The sequence below is a fragment of the Ostrea edulis genome, chromosome 2, assembly GCF_947568905.1.
Source record: "Ostrea edulis chromosome 2, xbOstEdul1.1, whole genome shotgun sequence".
In the NCBI taxonomy this organism is placed as follows: domain Eukaryota; kingdom Metazoa; phylum Mollusca; class Bivalvia; order Ostreida; family Ostreidae; genus Ostrea; species Ostrea edulis.
Genome location: NC_079165.1, coordinates 4,023,459 through 4,039,160, shown reverse-complemented (window position 1 = coordinate 4,039,160; position 15,702 = coordinate 4,023,459). Strand labels below are relative to the sequence as shown.

The following is a 15,702-nucleotide window of genomic DNA, read 5'->3' as shown; positions in this document are numbered from 1 at the left end:
ATATCTGCGAAAGCCAAGAAGGCTCATTTGAATATCAGGTGCCTAGAAGGAGCAAACACTCGCAGTGAGCCCAATATCTTCATCAGACAAACGGAGTAATCCGTAGTCAAAATCTGTGTGTAAAACATGGCCTAATATATGGTATAAAACACGTCAGACAGCATTTGTCCGAATGACATGTTGTATTGACATACAAGACCGTTGTAACGATCACAGAATTTGTGAAATGCTGACTTTAAGGTCGATCGATCCTCATGTGATGTCATAGGTTTTTGCAAAAATCTTAATAAATTAAACTTTGCACATGATAGAAATATATCTTTCTGAGGAATGTTATTCACTGAATATAATAAAATATCTGGTAAACTAATAATACTGAAAAAGTTTATATTTTCCATAGATAATCAATTATTTATGATTTTAAAAATGTTGTCAAGGGCAATAACTCCTATGCTTGAATTTCCTCTACTGGATGTCTGTTATACATTGGTTTCCCTAATATGCACTATTAATCTATACATATTTATGAATTAGCAGTTTTTTAAAACTGTTGATATCTAAGTTTTGTCATTTCAACAAGTTTTTATCTATTTTTATTATTCTGTTTAACGAAAATGTGTGATTTTCTGATGTTGATGTATACTTCTGTTTTTGTATGCCTGACATCTTTAAAAAGGTGGTAACATATACATTTTCTTTGGTTATTAATTAAATTAAACTATATTGAGTGGAAATTAATAAAGTTTTTCCACATTTAACCATTAATATTGATAAGTCACATGAGGATGGAACTACCTTAAACGAAACTGCTGAAATCTTAGAGTCTATAACATCAACTTGTTTGTCAGTTACCTGTCTCGGTTTAAAAATGAAGAAATGTGTTATTAATTATTGATAAATATATTCTTCTACTAGGATGATTTAACGAAGGTTTTTGAAATTTGCATAAACTTTATTAGATAAAAGGTGAAGATAACGAACATTGATCAATCTCATAACTCCTATAAGCAATTCAAAATAGATAGTTGAGCAAACACGGACCTTTTTAGATCTCAAATATTAATGAAATAAAATATTTTTTTCTTCGTTTTGCAAATTCAACGTCTTTGATCATCAGGGTTGTTTTTTTTACACTATATGATGTTGTTGTTTTTGGTTTGTTTTTTTTACACTATTTGATGGGTTTTTTTTAACACTATCTGATGTTTTTTACACTATCTGATGGTGGGGGTTTTTTTTTTTTTACAATAACTGATGGGGTTTGTTTTTTTTTATTTTTTTTTTTTTTTTGGTTTTTTTAATTTTACATTATCTGATTTTTTTTACACTATCTGATGGTTGTTTTTACACTATCTGATGTTTTAATTTTTTTTTATTTTTTTTTTTACACTTTCTGATGGTTTTTGTTTTTTACACTATCTGATGGATTTTTTTCTGTACACTTCAGGCACTCACTCATTAACTTTGAATATCGCGGCCTTGACCTTGTATTCTGCTTTGTTGTTAGCTTTACAATATTTTGATGTTTATTTGAATGTTACTCTACATCCCATACTTGTTTTTACGGATCATTACTCCTCACATGTTACATACAATGGCAAATAAGAATCTAAGACTAGCAGGATGAAGTTATTGTTGGTATTGATATTAAACATATCAAAGGCAAAAAAACAATGATATTGCAGATACCCTGTCAAAAGCACCATGGATATACTGTATTTCCGTTTCAGACTTATTGCTTTGATTTTGGTACACATATCAAAGAGTTAAATATTTTAAAGAATTTTAATGTCAATCAAACTTTGTAAGGGGAGGGGGAGTGCTGTGGAATTCGTTTGTACTTGACTGACACTTGTAACATAGACACGATTCTAGATGTTCTATATTTACAACCATGTCTGTCAGAGTTCGATATAAAGATGATGTTTATCTGCGTCGTAAAATGGAAAGCTCTGGAAACTTCAATTTAGTATATTTACATTCAATGAATCTTTTCTCTCATATTTCTATTGAAATTGAAATTGCTTTCATCTGCGACAATAAATGCATGTTTGTTGCAAACTAGTCCGATCCGATTTTTTGGTACCACAAGTTTTTGTAATCATTACCAAATATGGAGCGTCATCAAAGTCAAAGGCTGCATTGCCTGTTCCGTTTAACGTAAAGAATGGGTCAACCATATGATATTTTAGTGCTCGTGAATTTAGTTAGCAGAGTTGCGTAGCAAATATCGGCTTTTAAATTGGCGAAGGATGGACGTCCAGTCGGGCACGGGGGGGGGGTGCGTTCACAATTATCTTGTCCGGTCTCTAACTTTCATACTTTTAAGTGCATCTTTGTGAGACTTACATAACATGATCACATCCAAAAGAGGAAGGTTCCTATTTATTTTGAGGTCAAAAAGTCAAAGGTCAAGGTCTCTTTTTCACTATATACTGTAGATTTGAGCTTGCCTCTAACTTTAATACATGTACTTGCTGGTGCATGTTTATCAGACTTCAAATCCTGATGACATTCAAGATTCATATTGTTTTTGAAATCCAAAGGTTAAGGTCATTATCACACTAAATATCTATTGCGGTCATCCAAAGCTTCATACGTATAAACTATATTAAATACGTGAATGTTTTTACTTCGTGAATGCAAGCGTGCATAATTTTCCAAACTGCAACTCAGCCATACGCATCTTTGATGCATTTTAGCGATTTTTTAAATTTTAAAACAATACATAAAATATAAATATAAACAATAAAATATCTTTCTTTGTTGTTTCATCGGATGATGAAGGTAGCCATCATTGCAGAAAAAGTTTACATAACCGCTTACTCCGGTTACGATTTTTTCTGCAATGCTAGCTACCTTCATCACCCGATGAAACAACAAAGGAAGCATGAAAAGTGAAGATAACGAAAAGTGATCAATCCCATAATTCCTGTAAGCAATACAAAATAGATAGTTGGGCAAACACGGACCCCTGGATATACCAGAAGTGGGATCAGGTGCCAAGGAGGAGTAAGCATCCCCTGTTGACCGGTCACACCCGCCGTGAGCCCTATATCCTGATCAGGTAAACGGAGTTATCCGTAGTCAAAATCAGTGTGCCGTGAACGGTCTAACAATCGGTATGAAACACGTCAGACAGCATTTGATCAAATGATAGGTTGCATTGGCAAATTAGATCGTTATAACGACCATAGAATTTGCGAAATGCTGACTTTAATCGAGACTGTTGAAACCCTTGTACCATCAACTTGTTTGTCAGTAGCTTGCCTCGATTTAAAAACATAACGAGCTCTTGCGTATCGAATCAGCTTACTCCTCGGGGGGAGGGGGGGGGGGGCTGGAACCACCTCTAGTATGGCCAGGGTTCCGTGATTGCCCCTTTCCTAAATTTTGTATTCTTTAAAGGATTTATGAGATTGATCACTGTTCGTTATCTTCGCTATAATATTCATTCATGTTTGATGTCTTGAATTTTTCAACTCTTGAAAATGGTGCAATGTTTCATCTTATATTTAATCCACTCTTTCCCTATCAATCAATAACTGTTTTCACCTCAAATATTGATTTTTGCAAATATTTATTCTGGACGTGCTTTGATAATTCTTTCTTATAGGAGTTATGAGATTAGTCGCTGTTCGTTATCTTTAACTTTTATTAGAAATACAATTTTGCAGCATTACTCTTTAACTTTTAGTTAACTTGCTAGCTGTCTTTTCTGGCATTCAAAACCAATAGTAACACTCAGTCATGCACTTACCCCATAATTCATGTTCCTTTGTGAAGTCAAACATCATAATTATTTTCCATTTTTGATATGGAGTTTGCCTTCATTTCCTAATTACTACAGCATAGTTCGTTATTTGTTCTCGGGGTATATGTAAATACAGTACTTTGTGAAACATTGATTTGTAGACGATTGAAGGCTTATTAGAAATGGACCCTATCTTTGATTCAAACAAACGTTGTATATGTTACGTATGAAAGCCGATTCGCCTCGAGGAAGAAAATTGTGTTCGTATTTATCGGAAGAGACCGCGTAATAACGGGATTCCTATCTCGTCATTACGAAAATTAGAAAAGATGTCGCAATATACGAATAAAAACACAATCTTAATCACGAGAGAAGACCTATTAGAAGAAAAAAATTGTGTGCTTACGATGAAAACATATCGAGTCTACCTATTAGTTTTATCTTGTTTCGATAAAAAAAAAAATATTCGTATTGAAGTATTGGCTGATTCTGATAATCCGAATATCTTATATATAAATCGTATGTTACTTAAAGAGACTCCATCAGATATGACCAGGATCTATATATATATTATAAAAGTAATAGTACGTTGTGTTAATTTTCCCATGCAGCAATTCGCGCGTGATGCATGCATATTGACCGAAAGTAAAAGTTCTTTTGAAAGTTGTTATATACAACTTGAAAAAAAAACTAGTGCTGCAATTTTCTTCACACGTATCCATTGATGAACGATTACAGAAAAGTGCATGCTGAATCAATTGTGCTTCTTCCCGCTGATTATTTACACCAAGGCTACTGACAGACAAGTTGATGTTACAGGGGTTTCAACAGTCTCGTTTCAAGTCAGCAATTCGCAAATTCAATGGTCGTTATAATGATCTAGTTTGCCAATACATGCTATCATTGGGTCAAATGCTGGTTGATGTGTTTCATACCGATTGTTAGACCGTTCTTGACACACTGATTTTGACTACGGATAACTCTGTTTACCTGATCAAGATAGTGTTCACGGCGGGTGTGACCGGTCAAATTGGGTTGCTTACTCCTCCTAGGCACCTGATCCCATCTCTGATATACCCAGGGGTCCGTGTTTGCCTAACTCTCCTTTTGGTATTCCTTATAAGAGTTATGTGATCGATTATCTTCACAGACACGAATTCTATGACATTAATTTTGGCAACTTCGTTGTTAGCAGTTAATTCATCTGAGTAGTGCTAAAGTGAATAATAAAAGAATTATTCCTCTTTGAAAAAAAAATTAAGAAACCCATATTTACACCCGCCACAAAACAATGATACTTCTAAATTTGTTATATATATTTAAACATTTAGGCACAAGCGTTAATATAAATAGCTTAGACTATAATATAGAAGAATGACATGTATCAAAAATGCGACTCAATCAATATAGGGATGGCTAGTGATGTCATTTGACCTACTTTAGGGGATGCCGTCCGAAGTCATTTGATTTTCTATATTAGTCCCAATTTGGCCTAATCAAAACCGCAAATTTCTTTTCAAAGGAGCGTTGATACCGATATTAAATGTGCAGATAAATAAGTGGCAAGTTCATGGGGTGGAGGTATTGAATGAATCACACGATTTTCTTATTTAGAAGAAATTCTATCAGTAATTTAAGATGAGTGGATGCTTTTAACAATGTGTTCTTATTTTCATTAGCCTCTATGAAGTCATCTACTTTAAAAGGTTGAAATATCAAGGATGAAAAGGTGAAGATAACGAAGAGTGATCAACCATTTAATTCCCATGTTATAAAAATTAAGAGTTGGGCAAATACGGATCCCTGGATATACCTGAGGTGGGATCAGGTGTCTAAGAGGAGTGAATGAGTAAGAATCCCCTGTTCACTGGTCACACCCGTTGAGAGCTGATGCTGGACACCATGCTGTCATGATTGTTGTTTTTATAACAAGCAAACGAATTAAATACTCATCCGATGAATAACTATGTCATGTGATATAAAAGATAGAAACCTTTCTTTTATAGGATATATGTTCATTGCATACTTAGATATGAGAGAATGCGTGATGAAATATACAAGGGCTGTGTGATTTCTTTTAAATGTTTGAGAAAGACAAAATTGCATGCAATTGAATACAAATGTTCTTTCTTTATATCAATAATATCTAAACGAGATCTTTTACTGTGATAATGAGAATATCGGCTCTCAATTACGAGATATTTTATGCATACGTAATAACGAAGTAATGAACTCGAAATGAGATAATTTTGATGTAATAATCAAGTTTTAGTTCAAGTAATGTAAATTATTTCCTTTGATACGAATCGGCTTTCGTAGTTTCTCGATCATTAGAATGATGATAATATGTTATTTGCACGGATGCCTACTACGTTTCATGCTATAGTTCAAATTGATCATTTATAAGTGATTCCAGGACGTGACAAGAATCAAATATTCTGAGAATGAATTTTAACCTCCTGATGATTTCTTTGGGTGAGTAGTATTTACGTATGCTGTAACTTTAAAAGGAGCAATTAAATCTTCACGGTAAATATTGAAAAAGATATTTCTGTAAATTTTGAAAACATTGTCTTCGTTTGAAGGCATTCCTTCCATTCTGTCTCTGAATGAAGTCGATCTGAGGCGGAGTCTGTTGGACCCTGCTGTGTATGATAAGTTTGTTCGGCCACGAATCAATGCCTCCCACATCGTGAACGTGCGGATTAAACTGACCAGCGTGTACGTCATCAGTTTAGTACGTATTTTTTGTACATTTCAAAAAGATATCTGTTTTTGCTATTCCATTTCACATATCAAAAAACGATATAATTATGCATTTAAGATGTATCTCATAAGAGAGACACAGGGATTAGGGTTGATGTATTATTCTTGCACTTGAGTTTTCTACTAATGTTAAGAAGCAGTCATCAATTAAGTTTTAATAGGATCATGTGCATAAAAATACAATATTAATGTAAATGAATGTTATGAATACATCATTGTTTGGACTACAGGAACATTAACCCCGAGACCAAGGTAGATTTTTTTCTTCAGAGAATTCTTTTTATCATCTAAAATCTTTTACATTCGAATGAGGTGCATATCTTTTTTAAAATTTTGAACAGCAGATCTAGATGGGCAATAACCTGTTATTGACTTCAGCTTGGTCTTCTTGACTCTGATATCCATTCCATTTAAGTAATAAAAAAGATAATATAGTTGATATGAACATCTGTTATTGTACAAATATACTAAGGGATTTATTATTTAGAAGATATCTCCCGTATCACAATTTTAACTATGAATTAAACTATAGTTCCCTCTGTTTTTCTTTTTCAGAAAGAAAGAGAAAGTTCCTTTTCTCAAGCGTGTTACCTCCATTTGGTAAGTATACAGTGTACTAACTTTCATTCAAGTGTGAATTTTTTTGTGAGGTTAGCGAGAACCTCATAGGCACAAACATTTTTTGCCGCGAACCAGTCCTTTAATATCTCCTGTATTTGTTTAAGATTATTTCAGTCGCGAAAATTAGTCGCAGCGAATCAGATTATCACTGGTAAATCGCGAAATAAAGTCTTCGCGACTAAAAGTTGGTTTACAGTGTAAACAACTCATGTAAATTAGACGAAAATATTTCTGATTATATCACACTTCTTGATTAAATAGGAATCAGGACGATGATTAGATTCATTATTAACACTTTGTAACAGAGAGTTGAATATCCTTTTCAGAACTGGAATGACGAATTTTTGACGTGGAATGCTAGTCATTATGAGGGCATAGACAGTTTTGTTATCGACCCATCATTTCTTTGGACCCCTGATGTCACAATTTTTGGGAGGTATTCAATTTAATTGAGAAAAAATCGCAGAGATTTTTTTAATATTCATTATCATCATATCTATTTCGTAAATGTAGTACTAATTGATTTGCTTCTCAGGAAACTTAACATCAATTTGTGCAGAATGGGGGTTGAATTTTTTCAAGTTATGGTCAATTAATCCAAATAAAATGCTTGGAGGAATTTTCACTGAATGACATTGTAATGATCTAATTAAGTAATTCCATAGGATCATGTTTCTTTATGAGTGACAACTTATCGTATGGTGTTTAACAAACAAACTCACAAGATATCCTAAAGTAGAGGTACATTTCTTTGCGTCAGTGGATTTTCCTATTAGTATAATTAATTGGGACAAGTAATCTAAGATTCTCCTCCAAACGATTCGTAATTTGTTTGAAATCTTATCATTTCTTCATTGATTTATTCAAAATTTGTAATCTTAAATACCAATACGTAATGTCCAAAATGTAGCTTTTGAGTTTGTGCAATGGACCTGTACATCGGTTAATCGAAAGAATCTCATTTTATGTAACTGATATAAGCATGCAGCTTGTTTTTCTTTTTCCAAAGCATCATGTAGGTAAAAACTTTAGAGCTCAATGGTCTTTTAACCTCACACCTGTTTGAAAAGTCTTGGCAGATGTAGGAGATGTGTTTAATCTTACAAAACGTGAACATATCACACCTGTATATACAGTCCTGGCAGATCTACATGTAGGAGACGCAAGGCATTCTGATCTCAGATCTGTTATAGTATCTGTTAACAATATTGACAATGGCTTCCTCCTTTATATTTCAGAATGGAGGCTAATCAAGGAGTTGATTTTAGTCGTGTCCAAGTTCAGTCCAATGGATCGGTCAGTACGTTGTTTTTAGGTCTGTTGACCACCCACTGTAGCACAAATCCCGCCTACTTCCCGTTTGATTATCAACTTTGTGCCTTCAAAGTGGGTTCCCAGATGTACTCCAACTTAGATGTCTTCATAGAAATCACCTCCGTAAAAATAGACAAAGAACAGGAAGGTAACCCTACCTGGGATTTAGTAGACATCAAACTGAGAAATACATCCTACGGTTATCAGGAGGTGTTTTTCTGCCTTCGAAGGAAGCCTCTCTATCTCATTATTCTATATGTGGTGCCCACAACCATGCTCGCTGTCCTAGTTCTCATCTCCTACGTGATTCCTAGTGAAGCTGGGGAGAAAATTTCCTTTGGAATGTCTCTGTTCCTATCCTTCATGGTTTGCCTGTTGCAGTTAATTGGACATTTACCTCAAGTGTCCACCTCTGTTCCTGCATTGGGTATGATTTGTGAGAAATTGCCGTCAAACATATTCATAATTTTCAGTTTGGTTGTGATGCTATAAACCAACTTTTATTTTGCAATGATTTTATTTCGCGACTTACCAATGACAATCTGATTTACTGTGACTAAATTTTGCAATCGATATAATTTTACAAAACGAAAGACATCAAATGACTGGTTTGCAACGAGAGTGTTTGCGACCGTGAGGTTCTCGCAAAATGTCTTACACGCGAATGATAGTTGGTTTACAGTACCTTAGTATTCAGGAACTTAATTACTTGTTACTTCTAATTGCCTTATTTTCGGATCTGCCACGAAAACACGTGTTTTTGCCTCGGTTTTCTTCAGAGATTAAAGAGCTATCTAAATGAATTAATATATAGTTTTGCGAAATACATATCATTAACAGAACTGAATTGTACATTTTATGATATTTTGCAGAGATTTACTATATGCTCCACATGGTCAGTGGCGTCATTTCTGTGGTTGTCTCCTCCTTCACGGCTTACGTCATACACAAAACCGACCAATCACCTCAGTCCACCGCAACCAAGGTCAAGGACGTAGCCATGGTCCTTGACAAAAATAACAAAACCGACAGAAAAGTAATGAAGAATCCTTGTGGACTTCTAAGATCTGGGATATTCTTAAACCGATTTGGATTTTTCGTGTCGTTCCTTTTAATTCTGACAGCAAACAGCGTAATACTGAATGCAACATTGGTCTCCACTGATTGTATCTATCCTGAATAATTACACGCATTGCAAAATGACTTCCCGTTAAGTCACTTTTGGGGTTGGATAATAAATTCATCCTTCAGGCCTGATATCTGGGTTTTGTACTTGCCTTGATATCATTTTGATGATAGTTCTATTCCTTTCTTTCGTTGAGTTTTTGCATACAATGATATCATTGAAAATAGTTCGCGCACAAAAACTTCTACAGCAGATTTTATAACAATGACCACGAGATAGAAGTAAACGTATATAGCAGATTATACAAAATGACCAAGAGATAGAAATAAATGGCTATAGCAGATTATATAACAATGACCACGAGATAGAAATAAACGGGGGAAAAATACATCCGAATTGAACTATATTGTACAATTTTATTTACAAGAATTAATGTATTTCCCTATAAAATTTTATATTTGGTGCGAAATTATTAACGTGTTCATTCAAGTGTCTGCAGCAATTACTTCTAAGGTTATGATGAAGTCACAATAGGGATCTATAGATATTAACGAGAAACTAACAACTCAACTTTATGACAAACTTGATGACTTCAGCTTCACCAACGTTAGCAATATTCTTTATTACCTGCATATGTTGTATATGTTTCTCAACTGATTCGATACACAAAAGCTTGTTTTACATATGATAAGTATTTAAATCGAGTCAAACTACTGACAAAGAAATTGATGTTACAGGGGTTTCAACAGTTTCGTTTAAAGTCAGCATTTCACAAATTCTATATCTGGTTGTTATGATAGTCTCGTTTACCAATACAAACTGTAATAGGGCCAAATGCTGTCTGACTTGTTTCATACCAATTGTTAAGCCGTTCTCTGCACACTGATTTTGCCTATGGATTAGTCTGTTTACATGATGAGGGTATAGGGCTCAAGGTGCATGTAACTGGTCGGCAGGGGGTGCGTACTCCTCCTGGGCACCTGATCCCACCTCTGGTATGCAGGGGTCGTGTTTGCCAAGATCTTAATTTTGTAATTCTTAAGGCCTCCGTGGCCGAGTGGTTAGAGCATCGCGCTCAAAATCACACGGCCTCTCACCTCTGTCGGCACGGGTTCGAATCCCTCTCGCGCCGGTAAGTGAGAAAGTTTCCCAGTTTACTTTCGGAAGGTCGATCGTCTCTTCCCAGGTACATTGTATTTTAGTTCTTTCTTCCACCAATAAAAACTGGACACCACCAGATAACTGAAAAATTGTTGAGTGTGGCGGAAAACATCAATCAATCAATCTTAAGGTTAAGAGATTGATCACTGAAAAAGGAAAATTCCGAAACCTTATTACTTTTCAGCGTTAAGAATATCATTTGAATAACGTTGAGTTGACAAAGGTATAGAGACAGCAAATGGGACTGACGGACGGACCGGGATAACAGCAACATACATGTACCCAAACGTTTTAAAGAAAGTGCAGGTATGATTCAACTTAACTCCGGCTCCAGGGGTTAGTCTCGATTTCTTTTCTTCTGGTCCTTGCTCTGGTAGCATCAGACGCGACATTGGAATTGAAATCTCACAAACTATGGGATCTGGTACAATATTGCCACCATCTAAACCGGTGCCTAGTCAAAAGGAAACGTCTGGAACAGGAAGACCACGTCGAAAATCTACGATAATTGGTCCATTAAATTTGTTTTCAGATGAATTTTATGTAAGGAATATCAATGATACCTAGCTCCACTCCCTGTAATAAAGCTAATCGAGAAGCAGAAGTCTGCTCAGACACAGGCAATACATTGTTTAAACAATAAAATCTAGGCAGCACGAGAATCTCTCAACTTCTGAACAGGTAAAACTTCATCAGCGCCATTGAGTGAAACAATTCCTAAGACAAAACGGTATTATAATCATCTATAGAATTAACTGAAGTGGACTTTGAACCATGATTATTAGGAGTGTAAGAACAAAACGAAGGCTTTGCTGTCATTTCTAAATGGTGTGAAAGCATGTCGCTGTGGTTTGCCAATGTCATATTTTCTTCTAAAGCTTAAACATTCATCGAATGACCTATTTTACAACAATTACAAACGACAAACGATTTTTCTGCAAAGAAACCTTCAGAACATCCCGACCTTGAATCGTACGTGCGTAATTGTAGAACCACTGAGGAAACATTGAAACTCAGAAACGTTCTTTTTATCTGAGTGAAAGGTGAAGTTAACGAATAGTGATCAATCTCATAACTCCTATAAGCAATACAAAATAGATAGTTGGACAAACACGGACCCCTGGATATTTCAGAGGTGGGATTAGGTGCCTTGGAGAAGTAGGCATCCTCTGCCGACCAGTCACATCCGCCGTGAGTCCTATGCCTTGATAAAAAAAAAACCCGGAATAATCATATCATTAACAAATTTGCAGTGCCTAGATATAGACCATCTTATACTTAATCCACGTACGTGTTCTTGTTATTCATCTTCTTTCAACTATAGTCCACCTGGACATGTTATCACTGGCGATGTTGATCTAGTTGAAAATGAGGACCTCAAGCTGTGAAAGAGAAACGTCAAACTTATTGTGCGACTACATATGCCAGAAGTGGTGTTAATCAAATGTAGATTCTAAAAAATTCTAAACACTTTTAGTAAACTTGAGGTCGCAGAACTTTTCTCAAATCAACAACGTCAAAACGTATGACTTTGCAATACTTTATACGACCATTCCTCAGGATAAATTAAAGATTAAACTTTTTAACATCATAGAGAATTGCTTTTTCAACATAAATGGAAAACACAAATATTCATATCTAGTGATTAGTCATCCAAAATTACTTTCTTAAACACCACTTTTATTCCATGCACAAGTACTCTGAAGTTCAAATAAAAAATATGCTGGGGTTCCTCATTGACAATATCTTGTTCTGCGTATGGTCAGTTTTTAAATTGAGGCAAGCTACTGGCACACAAGTTGATGGTGCAGGGGTTTCAACAGTCTCGTTTAAAGTCAGCATTTTGCAAATTCTATGGTCGTTATAACGATCTAGTTTGCCAATAAAACCTATCATTGGGTCAAATGATGTCTGACATGTTTCATACCGATTGTTAGGCCGTTCCTGGCACACTGAGTTTGACTGCGGATAAATCCGCTTACTTGATCAGGATATAGGGCTCATGCGGGTGTGACCGGTCGACAGGGGATGCTTACTCCTCATAGGCACCTGATCCCACCTCTGGTGATCAATCTCAAATGCTGTCTGACGTGTTTCATACCGATTGTTAGACCGTTCGTAGCACACTGGTTTTGACTACGGATAACTCCGTTTACCTGATCAAGATATAGGGCTCACGGTGAATGTGACCGGTCGACAGGGAATTCTTACTCCTCCTAGGCATCTGATCCCACCTCTGGTGTGTCCAGGGGTCCGTGTTTGCCCAACTCTCTATTCTGTATTGCTTATAGGAGTTATGAAATTGATCACTGTTTGTTATGTTCACCTTTCATATTCAAGTGTTGATTTTTTGAGAATTAAGTTTTCATTGTCATTCAAACTTTCTAGGGGAGTGTTATGGGATACATTTGTACTTGATTTACACCTGTGACCTAGACAATATTCTAGATGTTCTATTTTTAGAATAACGTTTGTCAGAGTTTTATAGTGTTTTTCTGCATTGTAAAAAGAAAGGCTCTGGAAGATTCAATTTAGATAGTAAATTTTGTAGTAATAAGCACTTTATAAGCACTCGACAGAATTACATTTGGACTTTTGCACCTGGGAATTGGATTAAACGTAACGACAGATTTATGACAGCGAGTATTTTCGTAAGTGAATTCAGGTCGGCGGTAAGCGAGCATCGGACACATTTTGTGAATTTTGATAAGATCTATTCTAAGTTAGTATTTTTTTTTTCATTGATATATTTTTTCTGTAAATAAGAGTAGGTAAATTGTTAAATTGTTTGGAATTGATTTTTGTTGATCAAGATAAGGGTTACATGTATTCTGACACATATCACCTCTTCAAAATCATAAAAAATATGCCAAACCTTCAAATATCTAAGTCCTGCAAATCATATTCATTATTGTTTCAATTGAATTTTTCAATTCTAATTGTTGTCTGTCTTTTGTTTTACAGACATACACTAAGTAACGTACGACTTTGTGTGATATATTCTATTTGGAGTCAGCTAATACTTCAATACGAATGTTTTTTTCGAAATAAGAGAAAACTAACAGGTATTCTCGAAATCTTTTCATTGTTTCTCTTCTAGCAATTATGGGTTCTTTTCTCGTAATTGAGAGATTGGTTTGTTTTCTTCGTATATTGTGACATCTTTTCCCATTCTCGCAATGACGAGAGAGGTATTCCATTATTGTGAGATCTCTTCTGAAAAATACGAACACAATTTTCTTTTTGAGGCGAACCGGCTTTCATACATAACACCGACAGTGTTTGTAATAATCATATATTGAGTTCATTTCTAATTATTGTTTCATCTTCCACATATCAATAATTCACAAAGTACTGTATTTACACAAACCAGGAAAACAAATAATGAACTATCCTGTAGTAATTAGGACACGAAGGCAAACTCCATATCGAAAATGGAAAATATGATGTTTGACTTCACGAAGGAACATGAATTATGGGTAATTGCCTAAACGAGTGTTACCATTGGTTTTGAATGTCAGAAAAGATAGCTAGCATGTTAACTAAAAGTGAATAAATAATGGTACAATACGCGGTCCCGTGTCTGCCCAACTTTCTACTTTGTATACCTTGTAGGAGTTATAAGATTAATCACTGTTCGTTATCTTCATCTTTTCATTGCATTTCTAATAAGTAAAAATAATTATTACACGCCCAAGATCAATCTTTACAAAAACAAGCATTTGAGAGGTGAACGGATGTATTGATGAAAAGGGAAAAGGTGGATTAAAACTATGAGTAAATTCAATAGATTAAACATTACATCATTTGCAAAAGTTGAAAAATGCAAGAGACGAAATTATTTAATGAACAGGTAAAGATAACGAACAGTGACAAATGTAAAAATACAAATCAAAAAGGGCAAGCATTAACCCCTGGACATACCAGAGGTGGGACCAGCTGCCCAAAAATGATGAACATCTCCTGCCGAACGATGAAACTCCACGAGAGCCCCACATTTTGATCATGCAAACGTATCAGTATGCAATGGACAAACCAGCAATTGGCATGAAACGGGCCATACAGCATTCGACCCAGCAGTAGCCTGTATTTCCAAACCATATGATCAGAACGACCATAGAACTTGCAAAAGGTCGACTACAAAGGAAACTAATAAAACCTCTACAACATCAACCAATCTGTCAGCAGACTGTCTTTATCAAACATTGATCATGTGCAGAATATGCTCTTGTGTACCAAATCAGTCGATATACACAAGCACTACACGCAGGTGACAATCGAATATTGCTACAAAAACACGGGAAACGCACGGCAGATAAGCCCAAAACCATCAAGTTCACCATAAAGTTGCACTTCCAGTTTGTCAACGATACCCATGTCCAGGAGTAAGCATTCCCTGTCGACCGGTCACAACCGCCGTGAGCCCTATATCCTGATCAGTTAAACGGAGTTATCCGTAGTCAAAATCAGTGTGCCAAGAACGGCTTAACAATCGGTATGAAACATGTCAGACAGCATCTGACCCAATGATAGGTTGTATTGACGAACTAGATCGTTATAACGACCATAGAATTTGCGAAATACTCACTTCAATCGAGACTGTTGAATCCCCTGTACCATCAACTTGTTTGTTAGTATTTTGCCTTGATTTAAAAACTGACTATACGAAGAACAAGCGGTTGCGTATCGAATCGGTTGAGAGATATAAACACCATAAGCAGGTGATAATGGAATATTGCTACATAAACATGGGAAGTTGACGACTGAGAAGCTGAAATCATCCCGTTTGTCATACAGTTGGGTTGTCATATTGCCTTTAATGTCTACTTTCAATAAAATATCTAAGTATGAAGTAGAAGTGGACGACTCTGTGGTGTCTTTTATTTCGAGCTCACAGGGATATATCGAATCGACATATGAATGCAAGGTGAAGATAACGAACAGTGATCAATCTCATAAC

The 15,702-nt window shown here is 35.5% G+C and overlaps 1 protein-coding gene across 1 annotated transcript; it reads left to right on the top strand.

The window, feature by feature from the left end:
- Positions 1–6,126: 6,126 nt before the first annotated feature.
- Positions 6,127–10,603, top strand: LOC125680843 (neuronal acetylcholine receptor subunit beta-4-like). The gene is made up of 6 exons (XM_048920627.2): positions 6,127–6,229; positions 6,340–6,491; positions 7,076–7,120; positions 7,468–7,577; positions 8,380–8,882; positions 9,328–10,603. Exons 1-6 carry the CDS (start codon positions 6,199–6,201, stop codon positions 9,636–9,638), a joined length of 1,152 nt encoding a protein of 383 aa, XP_048776584.2. The 5' UTR covers positions 6,127–6,198; the 3' UTR covers positions 9,639–10,603.
- The last annotated feature ends 5,099 nt before the right edge of the window (positions 10,604–15,702 follow it).

Excerpts from the sequence above, each read along its gene's own strand:
- LOC125680843 (XM_048920627.2), top strand. The coding sequence starts at position 6,199 with ATGAATTTTAACCTCCTGATGATTTCTTTGG. Across the intron at positions 6,230-6,339 it reads CCTCCTGATGATTTCTTTGG|GCATTCCTTCCATTCTGTCT; the intron begins GTGAGTAGTATT and ends CTTCGTTTGAAG. Across the intron at positions 7,121-7,467 it reads AAGCGTGTTACCTCCATTTG|AACTGGAATGACGAATTTTT; the intron begins GTAAGTATACAG and ends TATCCTTTTCAG.